This window comes from Ciconia boyciana, chromosome 8 (genome assembly GCF_034638445.1).
Source record: "Ciconia boyciana chromosome 8, ASM3463844v1, whole genome shotgun sequence".
NCBI classification, from domain to species: Eukaryota; Metazoa; Chordata; class Aves; order Ciconiiformes; family Ciconiidae; genus Ciconia; species Ciconia boyciana.
This window is the reverse complement of record NC_132941.1, coordinates 63,327,392-63,343,370: the sequence shown is the minus strand read 5'-3', so window position 1 is coordinate 63,343,370 and position 15,979 is coordinate 63,327,392. Positions and strand designations below refer to the sequence as shown.

Here is a 15,979-nt window from a genome sequence, read left to right as displayed (position 1 = left end):
CGCAGGAGGGCACAGTGCGAGCAGAGTACGATTTCACAGCGGAGAGCAGGTAAGTTCCCCTCGAGGCCGACTTCGGTACCTCTGGCACGGGAGCAGCAGCTGGGACCCGCTCGTGTCACGGTCAGCGGAAGGATGACGCTTAGAGAGCGCCGTGATTTGCAGTGGCCGAGGATCCGTCCTTGGCTTCCTGCAACAGCCTCTGAGAAACCCTGTAGAAACTTGGTTCAAGCTTGCTGCGTGCAGGGCCGTTTTAAAATTGCACTGCTGGGGAAACGCTTGCTGAATTTCGTTTCCTAACCAGACTTTCAGGCGGTGCTGTTAACTTAATTCATGATTTGTGAAGATTTAAAATCAAGTGGGACATTATATGCAGCCTAGGTGGAAAAAGATCACTATGGTTTCCGTTAAGCTACGAAGGCAGCTATGCCTCAAACGTTTTTTGTACCTACTCGAGAAATGAAGCATTAACAAACCACTAGGGAACAAAGCTGAAAACATGCTGGAGAGGTTCTAGCGGCTTCGAGCCTCGCTCGACAAAAGGCCCCTTCTTTCCTTTCCACCCTGTCTTTCCCATTGCGGCAAAGAGCACCAGCACATGCGGCATTAGATGGGGCAAAGAGCTTGGTCTGGAAAGGGACTAAAAAAAAAGCTGAAACCAAAAAGTGTCTAGGTTACAAAACTCTGTATTTTGTTTGCTTTAAATTAAACTGAAAACTAGTTAACCAGCTTCAAACGTGTTAAAATGAGGTCACCTTTCACAGACGAGTGACCACTGTCAGTGATCAGCAGCTTACCAGTGATTCTCCATGAACACCGTGAGAAACCAGAAGGATAAAACAGGTTAGTTACAGAGAAGGTGTTTGGGAAACACTGAAATGACAGTAAAAACCAAGAGGAAAACATTTAATTGATGTTACAGTTTAGAGTTGTTTTAAAAATCGGTTTTAAATAAGCAGTTGCATCCCAGATGGGTGCAAGTGCTTCCCTGCGTCGCAGGATCTCGTGTGCCGGTGGTTCCTCGGGCATCCGCTGCCAGCAGCGGGCTCCGCACCAGGACAGCGAGAGGCTTCGCTCAGACCCCACAGAGAACGGCAAACACCGTGTTTTTCATCCAACACCCGACCTCCCTCTCTACCAAAACCAAGGACGGATGCAAACGTCAGCAGACAGCTTGAAGTGCTACAAGCCCGACGAGCAGAAATGAAGAGATCCCAAGGGTTACAAACTAACGGACACGTTTCAGTAACAGACTGCAGTTTCGGGAGTTCCCCTCCGCTGTTGGGTTTCGAGCGCCCGCAGTGCAAACGCCGGCAAAACGCGCCAAGAGAAGATCCACGGAAGCGGAAAGGGAAGAGGATCATCGCAATCGAGATATGCGGAAGCACCGGGAAGCGGCACACTGCAACTCGCAAATGGAAAATTATTGGGCAAAGAAATGGGAGATGAGCAGTTGCTGCTGAAGATTTGTGCCGTTACGTTGCCGACAGAGCCGTACGGCTGCTGTCACGCTCAAGGAAGGCAGGGAGGCTCTCCGTTGATGACGGATGTCAGAGTAGCTTAAAAAAAAGCAGCTTGAAGGTGACAGACACTTTAAAAAAAACCCCAAAACCTAAAAAAAGGGGATAAGGGAAGTTACTGAACAAGGGGGGGGGGGGGGAGGGGGAGGAAAAGCGGCAGTTAAGTAAGGGTCTCTAAGCGCACACAAACCAATTTTGTTAATGCAGTAAACACAATCTAGTAATATTTGCCATAAGCCATGCAGCAGGACTTTGGAAGAATCCAGAATTACTAAATTTTAATATATTAAAACCAAAAAGAAATACAGGGATTTTCACTGAGGAATTCATAAATAAAACCAGAAAAAAAACCGACCAGATGTGAAGGAGGTAGCAATGAAAAGCCAAGTTTTGTGCTAGGAAAGCGTGTGCTACTGCGAGCAATAATATGAGGAAAATAACACTGAGAAACCCGATTTTATATATATATACTTGGCTAAAAGAGCAGAACTTGCTGACAAGCTGCAAGGTAGCATTTGCAAATTAATCTCAGTATTTGTAAACTTTCAAGTCTGTAATTCAAGGAGAGTACCATTAACATACACTGACTACTGTGCTAGCACAAAGCAGGGGTTTGCATCTCTTTAATCTACAGGTACATGAGGTTTGGATTACTTTGATTTTGAAAAAGATACTTCACCAGTTCCGAAATGACCTGTGAAGTGCGTTAACCTGAACATACCATTTTACAGCACATCAGAACAAAACAATAATGATCGAGAAAGCCAAGAGCTCTGAAGTACCAGGACTGTCCTCTCATACCAGAACTAGATAAATATCGGAGAGCACGGTGCATGCTTTTGAAAAACAGCTGAAGTGACTGCATGGTGAGCTTCCACTTGCTATGGTGAAGCGCTGGCTGGGGACGGGGATCATCAGGCCACAACGCAGGCTGCGTACAGCAACGGGAGATGAGGAAAGGCGTGCTCGTCAAATTTGGCTCAAGGTAGACTTTCACATTGGTTATTCTCCCCATGTTACAAGGAAGCTTTACTTCCTTAAACGGAACAGTACTGCAGAACGCAAAGGGGGGGCTGTTAAAATGCTGCCCAGCGTTTTGCACACCCCTTGGAAGTAGCCTACCGAAGGTAGGAGCTTATCCTTTCGTCCACTCAAAACGGTGGTCTGCACAGGGAAGCTAATCCTGGGTAAGCTAGGATCTGAATTCACAGCCATCTGGTTCCTGAATGAGAACTTCTAAAGCTGGCACACTTAGTCCTGAACTAGAAAGGCCTCCAGCAGCGTACTGGGTTACACCACGACAGATAAGCGATGCCACCAAGCACACGGTGCAGGCCAGCTCAGGCCATGGAAATTCTCATCCCAGCTTACTCTGCGTTCAGTTCCCCTGACAGAAAAGCTTAAAGTCCTCAGCTAGACAAGGTACGAAAGGATTTCACTGCAAGGTAAGAAAAGGGCCCAAAAAAAAAAAGAAAACAATTTAGAAAGCAAACTTGAAACAGGACCATATGCTTGTGAAGAACCTCTTTAGTATCTGCGGTTTGCCTATTCGGTTCAGGTAAATCATACGTACATTGCAGATAAGCATGCATTCTTTTACCTGAAAATTTGCGCATGCACCAATCAGAGGAGATCTAACGGCCAAAAAGAGGTGAAGACATTTCATAATAAACCTGAATGGAATCTGTGATGGGAAAATGGCTAAGTTAATACAGTACTTCATTATTTCTATACTTTCGGTGTCGTCACCAAGTTTATGTAGGAGTTGTGCACATTTCAACACCATCTAAGCAGCATTTGGAAGAAAAAGCAGCAAGTTCCTCAGGGTTTCCATAGCTCTGAACTACATAAAAATGTGTGCTATGGGGCTTCTTTCCAAATTCTAATTAAAACAATTTCACCTACTGCAAAATTCCTTATTCAACCACCACACCATCAAAAGTGCTTTTCAAGACAACCTGAATTGCACTGTATATGTAAAAACTGGCATTAACCTTTAGTGTTTAAGTGAGATTTTTAGATAAACTTTATCCATTACAGGTTACATGGCTAAAGTTATCAAATATAATAAAATTTCTACTGGAGAATATACTCTGAACTTACAATCTTAGGAACTTACATAAGTTTAAGTATGGCCACATCAATCAACATGCAAGAAATTCCCAGGTTTACATACTGAGAAATATATAACAGTGCTTTTAAAAACAACTTTAGCATAGATTCTTCTTTTGAATTAGAACTGCCAAGTGTATTCTCACTAGATTTGAAGACTGAGGAGTAACCCTTTAAAAAGGTGTTTTTTCATTTGCAGTAATGTTTAAGTTGATGAAAGAATAAATGATAAAATGATACATAGTTTGTATCACAGCAAGATGGAGTTATGACTATGGAATTCTCAATCATGTCTGAGTTCTCAAATTTCACACACTTTTGTTTAGTATATGCTCACTGGAATAAAATCCCTATATTTTAGGTCACTTTTCTGAATAAATAGTCTTACGTATACTGAAAGGAATCTATTAACTATTAAAGAAAAAAAAAAAGGAAAAAGCCAAAAAACTTTTTCAGGAAACAAATCATTTCACTCAATGAAAAATTTAGCTTCTCTTCCAGTTTGTTCCGTAGAGTTTAGATTTTATTATATGGGCACAGCAGTAACTAAAATAATGAATGTATTTTTGCTTATGACTTGCTGTGGGTATTTTGTGCAAACAAAAAAAACCTCACAATCTGACCTGGGCACTAGTGAGATTTCACATAAAAGGGCCTTTCATGGAAATGTGTCAGAGTATCTAAAGGGTGATGCAGAATACCAAGTCCTACTGTCGTAGGATCTCGGAGGGAAGAGATATCCATCTAACATGTGCTTTCATAAGTGCCCTTATTTGAAAAATTTCTTTGCAATAATTAAGATGCTGGTATACTTTTCTATTACACAACCTCTTACACAACCACATGCGGTACATTTATAGACAGATTTACAATCAGAAAGAAAAATGGGGTTTTTTTCTGTCTTGATAATAAAATTAGCTGTTTTTCATTTCTTTTTCTTTGTTTTTATACAAACTGTAGTCCAGCCCATTTCGCTCTCTTCACGCCGCAGATGAGCTTCTAGACTCTCTCCATGCTGGTTAGAAAAGTCCTTTACAGCATGTTTCCCCTAGAATCGGGTCGTTCCACAACGCACTGCTAGAGCACAACGCTAACTCCGGGTCAGACACTCTGCGCTGGTCATTTTCTTTTCAATTTCTTCATCATCATTCATCATCATCATCCTCGTCTTCCTCGCCATCGGAAAGGGATGTACAAGGGCGGATCTGTCGGTAGCGATCGAGCCACTTCTCTACCATCTGGGTGACCAGCGGATGATTGCGCCTACGAGAGCTTTTCTGCATCGCAACGAGAACCCCTCCTTCTGTCACACAGCAGTCCAGCCATTCCCGAAGCAGCTTTTCTTGCTGCTCCTCATTACCTATCTTTGGGGGAGAGAAAACGGATTGAGAATGAGGCTTGAAACACTACCAGCAACTTTAAGCAAGCCACCTGTGATATTCTGAAACACCCAGGCTAGGGGAGCAACGCAGTTCCTTTTCGAAGCTAGACAGAGTTAGCATACTACTTCACCGCAGCTGGGAGTCTCCAAAAGCCAAAGTGATGCACGCTGTATTTTCAACCAAAATTTGAAGGCTCTGGCAATATTCTCCAGCTATTCTTCCCTTTTAACTTTTTCAGACATGTATTTCCAATATAGCCTTCCTATATTTCAATTATTTGTTGAGCACTAATTATTTATGGTAGGCACAACATATAAAGAGGATAAGTCCTCGAAGAGCCTTCTGGCTTTACAAAGCCATTTTTAGGAGTCTAGCAGTTCTTGACATGAAACATTTCCTCTTGTAAGACATAACAAGTGTTGTGGCTTGCTGAAAAAATATCCCCCTCTAGACTTAAAGTACATACTTTTTCTCCTTTATCTATAGGATATCCACTTTTTGCAATAACTTCAGGTTTTCCAACCCTCCCTTCCCCCATGCACACACTTTACTGAAGTGGTTCCCCGTCTTTACCATAGTTATTAAAGAAACAACATGTTGAGTTTCATTAGAAAAAAACAGGTAGAACATGCTGTAACTACTGGCCAATATTTATGTTGCATCCTTAAAAAAAGGCATATTTCAGTCTCGCATTAGTGTCAGAATCCTTATTTCTGGGTCCTTTTCAGGGTACACTTTTATTCACAGGCACAATGAGGTTGCATTCAATTTACAGAGCTATAAATAAGCATCAAATTTGTGGGAAAACATCTTTCAGAATCACCTCAAATGATGGGGAAAGGAGCAGTATCAAACAAACAGAACAGCACACTCCCCGTAATTCTTTGAACAGCAAGAACATACGGGGCTACAGCGATTGCCGAGGCCACAGCCTAGAAGCAGCTGTGACAAAGGCGACCGGCCGCACGACCATTCTTACCTCTTGAGCAGAAAGGAAGTGAATGTGCAATAATTTCCTCTCGCTATCCACCAACGGTAGAAAAGTAACAGTAACATCATCATCAGTGTTCAAGTTAGCACCAGCACCTCGATTGCCATAACCATCGTTCTCCATGGCAACCAGAGCAGAGAAATGGCCCCTTGTGTAGCCCAGAGCAATAGGACTTTTCCAACAAAAACTCTGTTCCCATAACAAAGGCAAATATACACCTACGACAAATGAAAAGCAAGGGTAAGACTCAGAACTACAACGTTCAATGATGAAGAATTTTGATACAAACTTTTGCTTTTGGCTAAACACAGTAACAGCAGCGCATTACAAGCAGTTCAAGCATACTTGGTTTGGTCTACACTAATATAGGTCACACTTTTCAGTACAGCTAATTATTATTAGGTTAGCATGAGATTAGTCAAGTATCTCTGCAACTGTACAAGTTTAGACATAAAAGCCATTACAGTTACAAGCCGTTACAATTACAACCAATACCACATTACCATTCCCCCTAAAATCTATGATCTATAGTACAGTGATGGACAAAAAAAAGAAGGTTAGAAAAGCAGTCTGTTTGGTGACTCTTCTTAAAAATAAAAAAAATTTTAAAAAAATCAGATGCTGCATCATAGAAATAAAAGCTACAGTCAGATGTCTATTTTTATCAGAACAAAAATTCCACCATCTGCTTACAAAACTTATTATTAAAAAGAACTTACTGCACTAAGTATTATTTAGTACCTAAATATGTAGCCTATCCCAGAGACAATGGGGCTTCTCATAAACATTGTACTAATCGATTCAATTTACCCACATCAATTACACATACCTCATCTCAAAAAAACCCCACCCAAAAGCTGATACTATTTTGCTCAGATACAACAAATTACTGGTGTCACAGATGCCAAGAGAAACTGCAGTTTTTCTCCCCACCATTTTTAGCAATAAAGACAGTTAATTTGCTTGAGGTGCATGAAGCCTCAAAATAAAACTACAACTCTTTTCTTCTAGGAACATAAATAATTCCTGGTGTGTACTGCTGCAAGACAACTTAAGCAAAAGCATGCCTTACCTTGTGACAGTTTAAAAATAGCCACGCATAAACTTAAGCGCACATGTAGCATAGCAACCTGTCATAGTACAGCTGCTGCCAGTAAGTTCGGAATAGACGCTGCAGCAAAACAAGGCACTTCACTTCTCCTCCAACATCCATGGAGATGGAAGGGCAACGCTAAAATGGAAATCTGAGGCAGGGGGTGGGTTTGGAGGTTTTACTTAAGTTTCGAACTCATCTTTCTTTGCTGCAACAGAAATTAGTGGGGGCTACCAGTAAATATTTGTCCCTCTTTTTCCCGTTCTTGAATTAACAATCAAGAAATACCTAAAAGTCTCTCCATTTCTTTTAGATTAAGATTCACACAGGTTTTTACAGCATCTAGATCTAAGGACAAATCCATTTAACACCTCCTTGGCGCTCCCTTCCTCCCATCCCTGCTACAATGAAGTCTCGCTATAATTCAATGCTAAACACAAAAGATGCAGAACAAGGGTTACGTGTTAACCAAAAAGTTTCAAGCCTTTATGTTTAGGGAAAGAACCAAACATCTGGTCAAAATTCAAAGTTACATTGAAAATAACGTAAGAACAGTCAAGTGTAGCGAAGACAGTCCCTCAATTCCTGGAAGTTCATTCTTCACGCATACAAGGAGAAATAACTTCATAAACTTTTTTCCAAGCTTTACTTTGAAGCATCAGCAAAACAACCAAGCATCGAGGGTTGGAAACTAATTTATTAATATTGTATGCTTCATTTAGATACGACGGTGCTATCTATATACACGTTGGTTAGGTCACCGAGGCCTTTCAGAACTGAAAGCATCAGCACTCTCAGGATGACTGCTTACCCCTTTTCTTCCACACGTTATGATCATAGAGATATAGCAAAAGGTCCCCTCCTTCCACTCACAAACTGTGTCAACTCCTCAGGATACTCACGCTAGTGCGGGGGGCTGACCTTGGCTAGCTGCTGGGTGCCCACCCAGCCGCTCTCTCACTCCCCCTCCTTCAGCAAGACAGGGAGAAAATGCAATGAAAAGCTTGTGGGTTAAGATAAGGACAGGGAGATCACTCACCACTGCACCATCACAAGCAAAACAATTCCATTTGCGGAAGATTAATTTAATTTATCACCAATTAATACAGACAGTTGATTCACTGCTGTCCCAAACTGGTAGATTTTGGCCCCAAGCACTACTCAGTGTTGTCGGGGCTACAGAAATCACTGATAAGCAAAGGGTCTCATCTCTACGAACATCTCGCATCTCATCTAATAACACAGAACTCCTGCATCACGCATAGCTACCTCACCTGTTCAGGAGTGGCACTAATCTGTGTACCTCAACATAATCTCTACATTGAAATTCAGCAACTTTTTGGAAAATGTTTTCACCATTGTTTTATCTTAGTAAAAATGCCACACTAATAACTTCCCCAAGTCAGAAGGCTGTGTTACACTTTCCATTCCTCCTAAACACTATGTGATGAGCTGCACAAGAAGGGATTTTCAGGCATTACCACAGAGAATATCTAGTGCTTGAAGATTTATAAAAGTCAATCTGATATAAATTGAGAAGGTAGTGTGACAATACTGATGACACGCACGCAAGCCACAGAAAGTGAAGAGCATGGGCTAACATCTCCCATGCCATCCACATAAGCCATCCACATAAGATTTAGTTTCTCCAACCTGATCTGATGATAATTTTGGTCAGTCACCTTTTTTCCTGTTTAATTTTAAAAGCTGTATATTCGTGCTGCTAAAATACATGCAGCTAGACCAGGAGCATACTTAAGGCTGAGTAAATGGATCTTTCACTGTCAAAGCCTTAATATTTGAAGAAGCAAATATTAAGAGTCAATTGCAATCTAGGAAACAAGGAGGCTGTCAGTTATGGGATTCACAGCAGTTACAGCAAGGATGCCAAAGTGGAACAAGGAATCCCTGGCAGAGAAAATTCTGATCAGGGAGAAGATTTCGGGGGTGGATAGGGGGTTTGCAGTACCTTCCAAGGTGCTCCGAACTGAACCATGACATTAAGTAAGCGTTCAAAAAAATTAATTTCTCCATCTCTATTATAACCCACAATCTTTCTTTCCTCTTTCTTTTTTGGTGAATGGGATCTTAAACACAGGCAGGGTGCTATACAGCAAGTCAGAGAAGCCCAAGCACTCCTCAGCCACTCATGGCTGTTTGGTTTCAGGTGTGCTGCTAGCATTTAATGAGCACACATGAACCACAAAAATGTGGTTGGACAAGGATAGAAGTTAACTCCAGGTAATTTGCACAGGACTCCTAAGTTCACCTGTTCACACAGTGTTGCACGTTTCTGTGGATGGACAGATGCGGCTTGTGGCAAGCAAATCACAAGTCATAAATATTTGTCTGACTACAGTCCTGGAAATGCATGTCTAGCAAAAGGTTGTCCCAGACACCCGGTCACCTTCTGGTTCACAGAGCAAGAAAACAATTTCAGCATATTGAGACGACGTAACACTTGTCTGCCTCAGTGCCCAATCTATAAAACAACAACATTTTGCAAACCACTCAGCCTTTCAGTTAAAAACAACACAAACCTGAAGCATCGGATCTGTATCACATGAATAACTGTTCTTTCCCAGTCTATCCTTTCATCATCTCAAATAAAAAATAACATGTAGCTATGAAGAGTACCAAATTTGTATACTCTTCAAAAAAGTATTTCATTTCCTCGCATAAGGAAGTTTTGCCGCTGCCCTGAACTTACAAGTCAAACAGCTTCTCCGATTTTCTGAAGACTCTAAATAGTTATAATAGGTTACACGTTTGACATTAACTCCACATCCTGGAGTTCTTCTATATAAGGTTTCCCACCTTCCAAAGTTAGCGTACTTTTTTTAAACATCACAGTAAGAGATGTTTCGGGAAGTCCTCTACTAAGTTATAAATAAATAGTGATGTATTGGTGAAAACAACCGTAGGGTAGTAGCCAAGCAGATATACTTGAGGCCGGGGAGATGAACCATGGGCAAAAGAAACGCCCCAACACCCTGTAACACAGCCACAGTGCTTGATCAGTTCTTTCCACATCGGTTTTGTTTACTGCTGAGCATGTACAAATGCTCCCAATTCCCTCCTCTGTTTTTATTCCTGTAGACAGGCAAATATTAAAGTGTTAGCATCTAATACAGAGGAAAGTCACCCAAACACGCATTTGGCCTGCAAAACAGAATACGCATCTTTAGAAATCTACAAACATACGTCTAAGCAAAACTGGGCTGAGTCAGCTAAACATCTTCGTGTTTATCTTAAGGATAGCTAGGCTGTTTGCCCAGAAGACTAGGAGGAGAAACAGTCAGAAAGAACCTGATCAAGCAATGCAAAATTTTAGTACTGCTTGAGAAATAGGTCAGTATTTCCATCACACTTGCTGTAAAGTGTGAATTACTGAAACATACATTTTAAAAACTTCCTTTTAACTACATCATGGAATTCACTTTTACAGAAAGTGAGATTTACATTATCAGTCACCCAATATTTTGTAATTGCAACTAAGTTACCTAATCTTATACCTCAAATAAGAACTGCTGGTAGAGCATTTGTGAACAGAATTCCTTCCTTTTCAGTCTCTACGGCATACATTCCAGTTGCCACCTCTTTTACTTTAATCAGTTACAAAAAAAAAAAAAGCTCAACTTCATCATTCCCCACCCTACTTTAATTTCTCCACCCTTCTTTGTATACCCTTGCCTCTTGCTTTAGGGGTGACTCCTTTTCACTGCTCTTAAGGGCTGCTTCACAAATTGGCTCCTGGGGTGCTGCGGGGTGACAAGGCACGTCCCTTCGTCCCAAAAGAGCACCCGGCAGATACCGCTGGCACTCTGGTGAGAAACGATGCCAATGCAAACACCTTCTGCCTGCTTCGCCCCCAACTTTACGAGCCTCCTTCAGGAAATGCTAAATACAGTTTAGTTTCTAAAATGAACGTTTACAGCCATTAGTACCACAAGCAAACGGAATTTCAAATTCCATTAAACCTCCTGTGTCTTACAGCAGTACAAACCACACAACTTTAGGTAAGTTTTCACAACCAGAGTATTTTATATAAATTATAGACTTATGAAGGCATGTTGAGTGGAGGTCAAAGCACATTTTTACTGTGGCTACAGGCAGCATGCCCACTATGCAATGAAAAACTGCAAGTTTTGAGGGGATTGTTCTGTTCTTTTTAATAGCTAACGAAAATTTACCTACCACATAATTCCATCCTCTTCCAGCTAGTAGCTTAATATCACTCTCCTTTCAACTTCCTCTATGTTTATGATTTATAGCTGAAACTTTTTTAAAACTAAATTTGAAAAACTAAAGGCTTACCTTGAAAGCGGGTATATCCTAATGTTTCTCCTCGGAAACTCTTATAATATTTTACTCCATAAACTATAATTGGTCTTCTAAGAATATGTGCAAGTACAAAAATGTGTGTCTGCTCCAAACTCGCTCCAGGCTGAACCAAACACAAAGACAGACAACACTTGAAACAGAACTTATCATTCTCTACTTTGAAATTTGAAATATAGTCTCCAAAAGGAGACAGAAAATCCTTTTAAGAGTGATTTAGCTTTGACAGGAAAAATGAAAGACTAGAAGACTTACGTATCAGTTGGAAATAAGCAAAAACATTTCAGCTTGCACAATAACTTAATCTGTCAGTAATAATTCTTTGTCCTATTGCCCAGATTCAATCTAAGATATTTCATTCCCCAGTTAGAAGTGAAACTCAACGTAATGTTTAGTTTTAAAATAATTCACTCATCTGAGGAAAGGTTAAATACCTTTTGATGATAGGAAAAGAGCACATCCAAAACAAAGCACAAGAAAATAGCACCAAAGTCGTGTTTTTACTTTAGAAGAGGAGTTAAAAATATTCCTATAGTTGGGAGCTTATAGGAATGTAAATCTCATTTTGGAGGGGAGTTATGAAATATCAGCTTGCTGAAGTTTTAGTAGTGTAAGCTTACAGATTTGTAGGTATGTTCTAGGAGGTAAGCTGCAGGAGCTAGGAGGCAGGACATTAAATAGACGACTGTGTATTAGTTAATTCTACAGACTTCATTCTAACACCAAAAGAAACAGACTTTTTTGTACTGTACTGCTTAATGGTAAGGTCAAAAATTAGAATTTTAAATTAACTTTTCCATCTCGGCAGAAAGAGTCTACCCAGTAATACTTCAAGATTGGTGGCTTAAGAGGAATGTTTGCCTTTATACATGAAAATTCTTATTCCTGAAAAACACTCCAAGCTTTTGAAATTTCTTTTCAGAAAGATTAAAATATCCTTTCTAAACAGCCATCTTATAAAGAAGCTTTCTTACCTGGCTCGCAAGAGAGAGTATGAATGCCCAATCTTCCTGCCACTGTTCCTCTCGCAATGAGAAATGTAAACCAAAGCTTTGGGAATACCACGATTCCCACTCTTTCCAGCGTGTATAGAACCTAAAATGTTAGAGAAAGTGTGGTAAAGACAAAAATATTTATTCAACCACCATACACCTGGTGGCAATATTCAACCCTTGTAATTCTTTATCCCAACTCTGTACAGAAGGGGGAAAAAAGAGAGCATACATCAATAAAACTGGGGTTTTGGGGTTTTGTTTGTTTTTTTGGGTTTTCATTTTTTGTTTGGGTTTGGGTTTTTTTTTGTTTGTTTGGTTTTTTTAAATCTTCAGGAGACTTCATTTGCTAATCTCATTTAAGAAATCACTTGGGATCGCAATGCCTACAGCCAACGTGCTGTAATAGATGCAAGTTCCTAACAGGCTCCTGGCTAGTTTGATACTTGTTGCAATAGGTTTTTTTGAAGCCTTATTTAGGCTTATTTATTTTTAAGTGTTGATGTACAGGGAACAAAACCAAGACATTCCATTTCACATAAGAGGAGCTGCTCATTATTCTCATTCAAACAATACAGGTGTTTTCTATTGTTGACCATATCATGAGCCAGTTAACTCCAAAGTACTCGTGTATCAACTTCAAGCAGAGCATGGTTGAGAGGCAGAATCTGTTTTATATCACTTTTTGGAGCAAAGAGTATGGTAATTTCACATTATATGGAATAGTTATGAAGCAGCATGGGTAAGAATCAAATATAGAAAGTGGGATTAATCCAATTTACATTGAAAGTTTTAAAGTCACAGGATTCCTGTGACTATTCCTATTTTTCTGTTTAGATTAAAATTAGCATTTTTGTATGCTAGTTTAGTCCTAGTGTTTTATCTTTCGTAATCAATTACAAAGAAAAGTGACCTACACATTAAAAAGCACATGCTGGCTTTTTAAAATTTTAAACTCAGGCCAATCACCACACTATGGAAAGGCCACAACTTCATATGAGGAACACGAGTTTAGTGAAGAGTGCTAAGCCAACTTTTAAACAATGGCCTTTACTGTGAATACAAAGAAACCATTCTAATGTTCAGCTTATTAAAAAAAGTCATTGAAATGAACTCATTTAATTAAAATCTGAGAAAATTAACAGAGAGTGAGTGTGTGGAAGAAACCTTTCCTATGTTTTCAGTAAGGATGTAATAATCCTAAAATCTTAGTGCCTAGAGCAGCTGCCACCAACCAGGCTGGCTTTCCCAAGTAGAGCTAAAACCTTTCCATGGCTTAAAACACCAACAACCAGTAAGACATTTTGATAGGTCTATGTGTTCACTCACAGTAATACATCTCCAGGGAATCTTCTGGATCTATCTACATTCCAGTTTCCATCCAAATACATCAACTGCTTCCATCTTTGCAGCTGATAGATATTTTGCCTGTTTTCCCCCAGAAATGTCTAACCAAACACCTTGTGCTAAATGAATTAACTGCTAGGTCTCCTGAAAGAAGTTTAATCAGATTCTGCTAAAAAAACCAACCAAATTAAAAAAAAAAAAAAAGAAAGCAAAGAAACAAACAAAAACACTACCCACAAAAACCACACACAACTAAGAGGAAAAAAAACCTACCCCACAAAAGCCCTACTGTGGAAGTGTTTTCCTAAAGAAGTTTCTTCTTTGAGTTAGCCACAGACACAGTTATCTAAATGTTCACAGGAGGTAGCCTTGTAGACAGAAATCAAGGCTCAAGATTTTGATCTCATTTAAAACAAACTTTTCAGTTTAACACAAGAGAACTGAACGCATCCGTAAAAAAAAAAATTCTGAAAGCCGACTTAGGGCATATGCCTGTTCTCCATCAAAAGCTAACGGTGGAATACAAAAAGGGACAAACTAGTAAACTAAATAAGTGCAGTAATTTAAAAGGCAACTGGAAAAGACTCCACAAGCCAGAGCCTCCGGGAACTTCACTATTGAGCTTTTTCCGAGTACCAGACACTAGCCTGTCTCTAGTAAATAGATTCTTCTTTGTTCAGCATCTAAACAACCATAACAAAATGAGGCCAAATGAGTTACATGAGTGTTCTGTGTCTGACTATAAAAATACCCTCTGTAAGTGTCTTTGCGAAGGCTTTGAAGAACAATTCCACTAGATAAAAGTTTAAGCACGCTGTTGTTCAGACTAGTGATTGCATTTAACTGCCTATTCCTTCAGCAACTATCATTAGAGCCAGCGACATTGATGTCGCTTCCTATCTGCTACACGTCCTATCCCACAAAATTAAAAGTAAATGTATCTTGGCCAACACAGAATCTATACAGCAGGTATAGTATGTATAGGATGATCAATTTACAACAGAAATTAGCTGAAAACTTCTACTAATTTTTCCGATGACAAACTAGCAAGTAAGATTATTCAGACTGAAGGTAGGCAACTGTATTCAAACAACTAAAGGAACACATGAATCAGTTAAAAAAAAAAATTGTGCTTCCAATAAGGATAAAGATTAAGTAAATTCAGATTAAAATGCAAATTCTGTCTAGAACATGAAATAAAAAGCTTAACCAGATTTAATACACTCTAAATAATGAGTGCTACATTAGCTACAACAGTTAACGCTAACATTTTGAAAGATTGGTTTAAACCTCAGTAGTTTGCAGCATGTTTCTGGATACCATGCTTGTTTTTGTTACCATAAAGAACAAAACCTGATCTATCATACATTTCTGTTCTGGCCTCAGGGGAACTGCTTGTGATGCCAGGGACATTCCTGCGTGGTTGAGATGCACACTCCATCATAAACAACTCTGAAGTAGTGACAGATCCATTCGGAGACAGGTTCTCGGGAGAACTGCTACTGAAGCACCACTTGACTGACTCCAGCTCTGGATGCTAATTTTTGGGAGTATTCTCCAAACAGCAGGCAGCTGGGGACAGTAATCACAAAAGCTACTTATAAGTAGCCCCCAAATTAACCTTTGCTGTTGACTTCTTGTACAGCACAGAGCAAGGGGACAGGCTCCTCCTCTAGTATACCTGCTCATAGTGTTTCTCATCCTTGACTACAAGAACATAAGAAATCTAATTGCCTGTGTCCTACATGATTAGTCTTTATCAATCTCTTCCCTTAGTCCCATTACACACTTGAGAGCTGGTGGACACCACTGGGGTGTCTTATACAACTGTAAGAATTTTTCCTCTAGCAGAGGCAAGCCACAGTTATTGGACTAAAGCAGGTTGCCAGTGTAAGACAACAAAAGTTGTTTTACAGAATGGTAAATTAGTTCTATGGCCAAATGACAGCACTAGTTAAATGTCAACGCTCTGCTTTACTGCCATTATTTTAGCAGACAGAACAGGAACAAAAAGAGCAATACCGGATAAAGCTGTAACTAAGCAGATGGAATGAAAATACTGAAAAGTTTATACAGGAATGAAAGGCTATCTTCCATCAACGATCTTCTGCAAAGCTTCCACCAACAGCAGCAAGGCATGGCATGTGCATGATTTACATTGCAAGTAAATTCCAGTCTTAACTGTGGTTAGCGCACTCTTGACA

The 15,979-nt window shown here is 39.9% G+C and overlaps 1 protein-coding gene across 5 annotated transcripts in view; it reads right to left on the bottom strand.

Moving 5' to 3' along the window:
* Positions 1 to 18: 18 nt before the first annotated feature.
* The window catches only part of ZRANB1 (zinc finger RANBP2-type containing 1), a 49,807-nt gene continuing 33,846 nt past the window's right edge, over positions 19 to 15,979 (bottom strand). For all 5 annotated transcript variants that reach the window (XM_072871387.1, XM_072871388.1, XM_072871391.1 and 2 more), the window contains 4 exons: positions 12,411 to 12,531; positions 11,413 to 11,542; positions 5,991 to 6,220; positions 19 to 4,993 (listed from right to left, as the gene is read on the bottom strand). In XM_072871387.1, the coding sequence (XP_072727488.1) occupies positions 4,775 to 4,993; positions 5,991 to 6,220; positions 11,413 to 11,542; positions 12,411 to 12,531 (700 nt within the window). In that variant the 3' untranslated portion in view covers positions 19 to 4,774. The remainder of the gene's footprint in view (positions 4,994 to 5,990; positions 6,221 to 11,412; positions 11,543 to 12,410; positions 12,532 to 15,979) is intronic.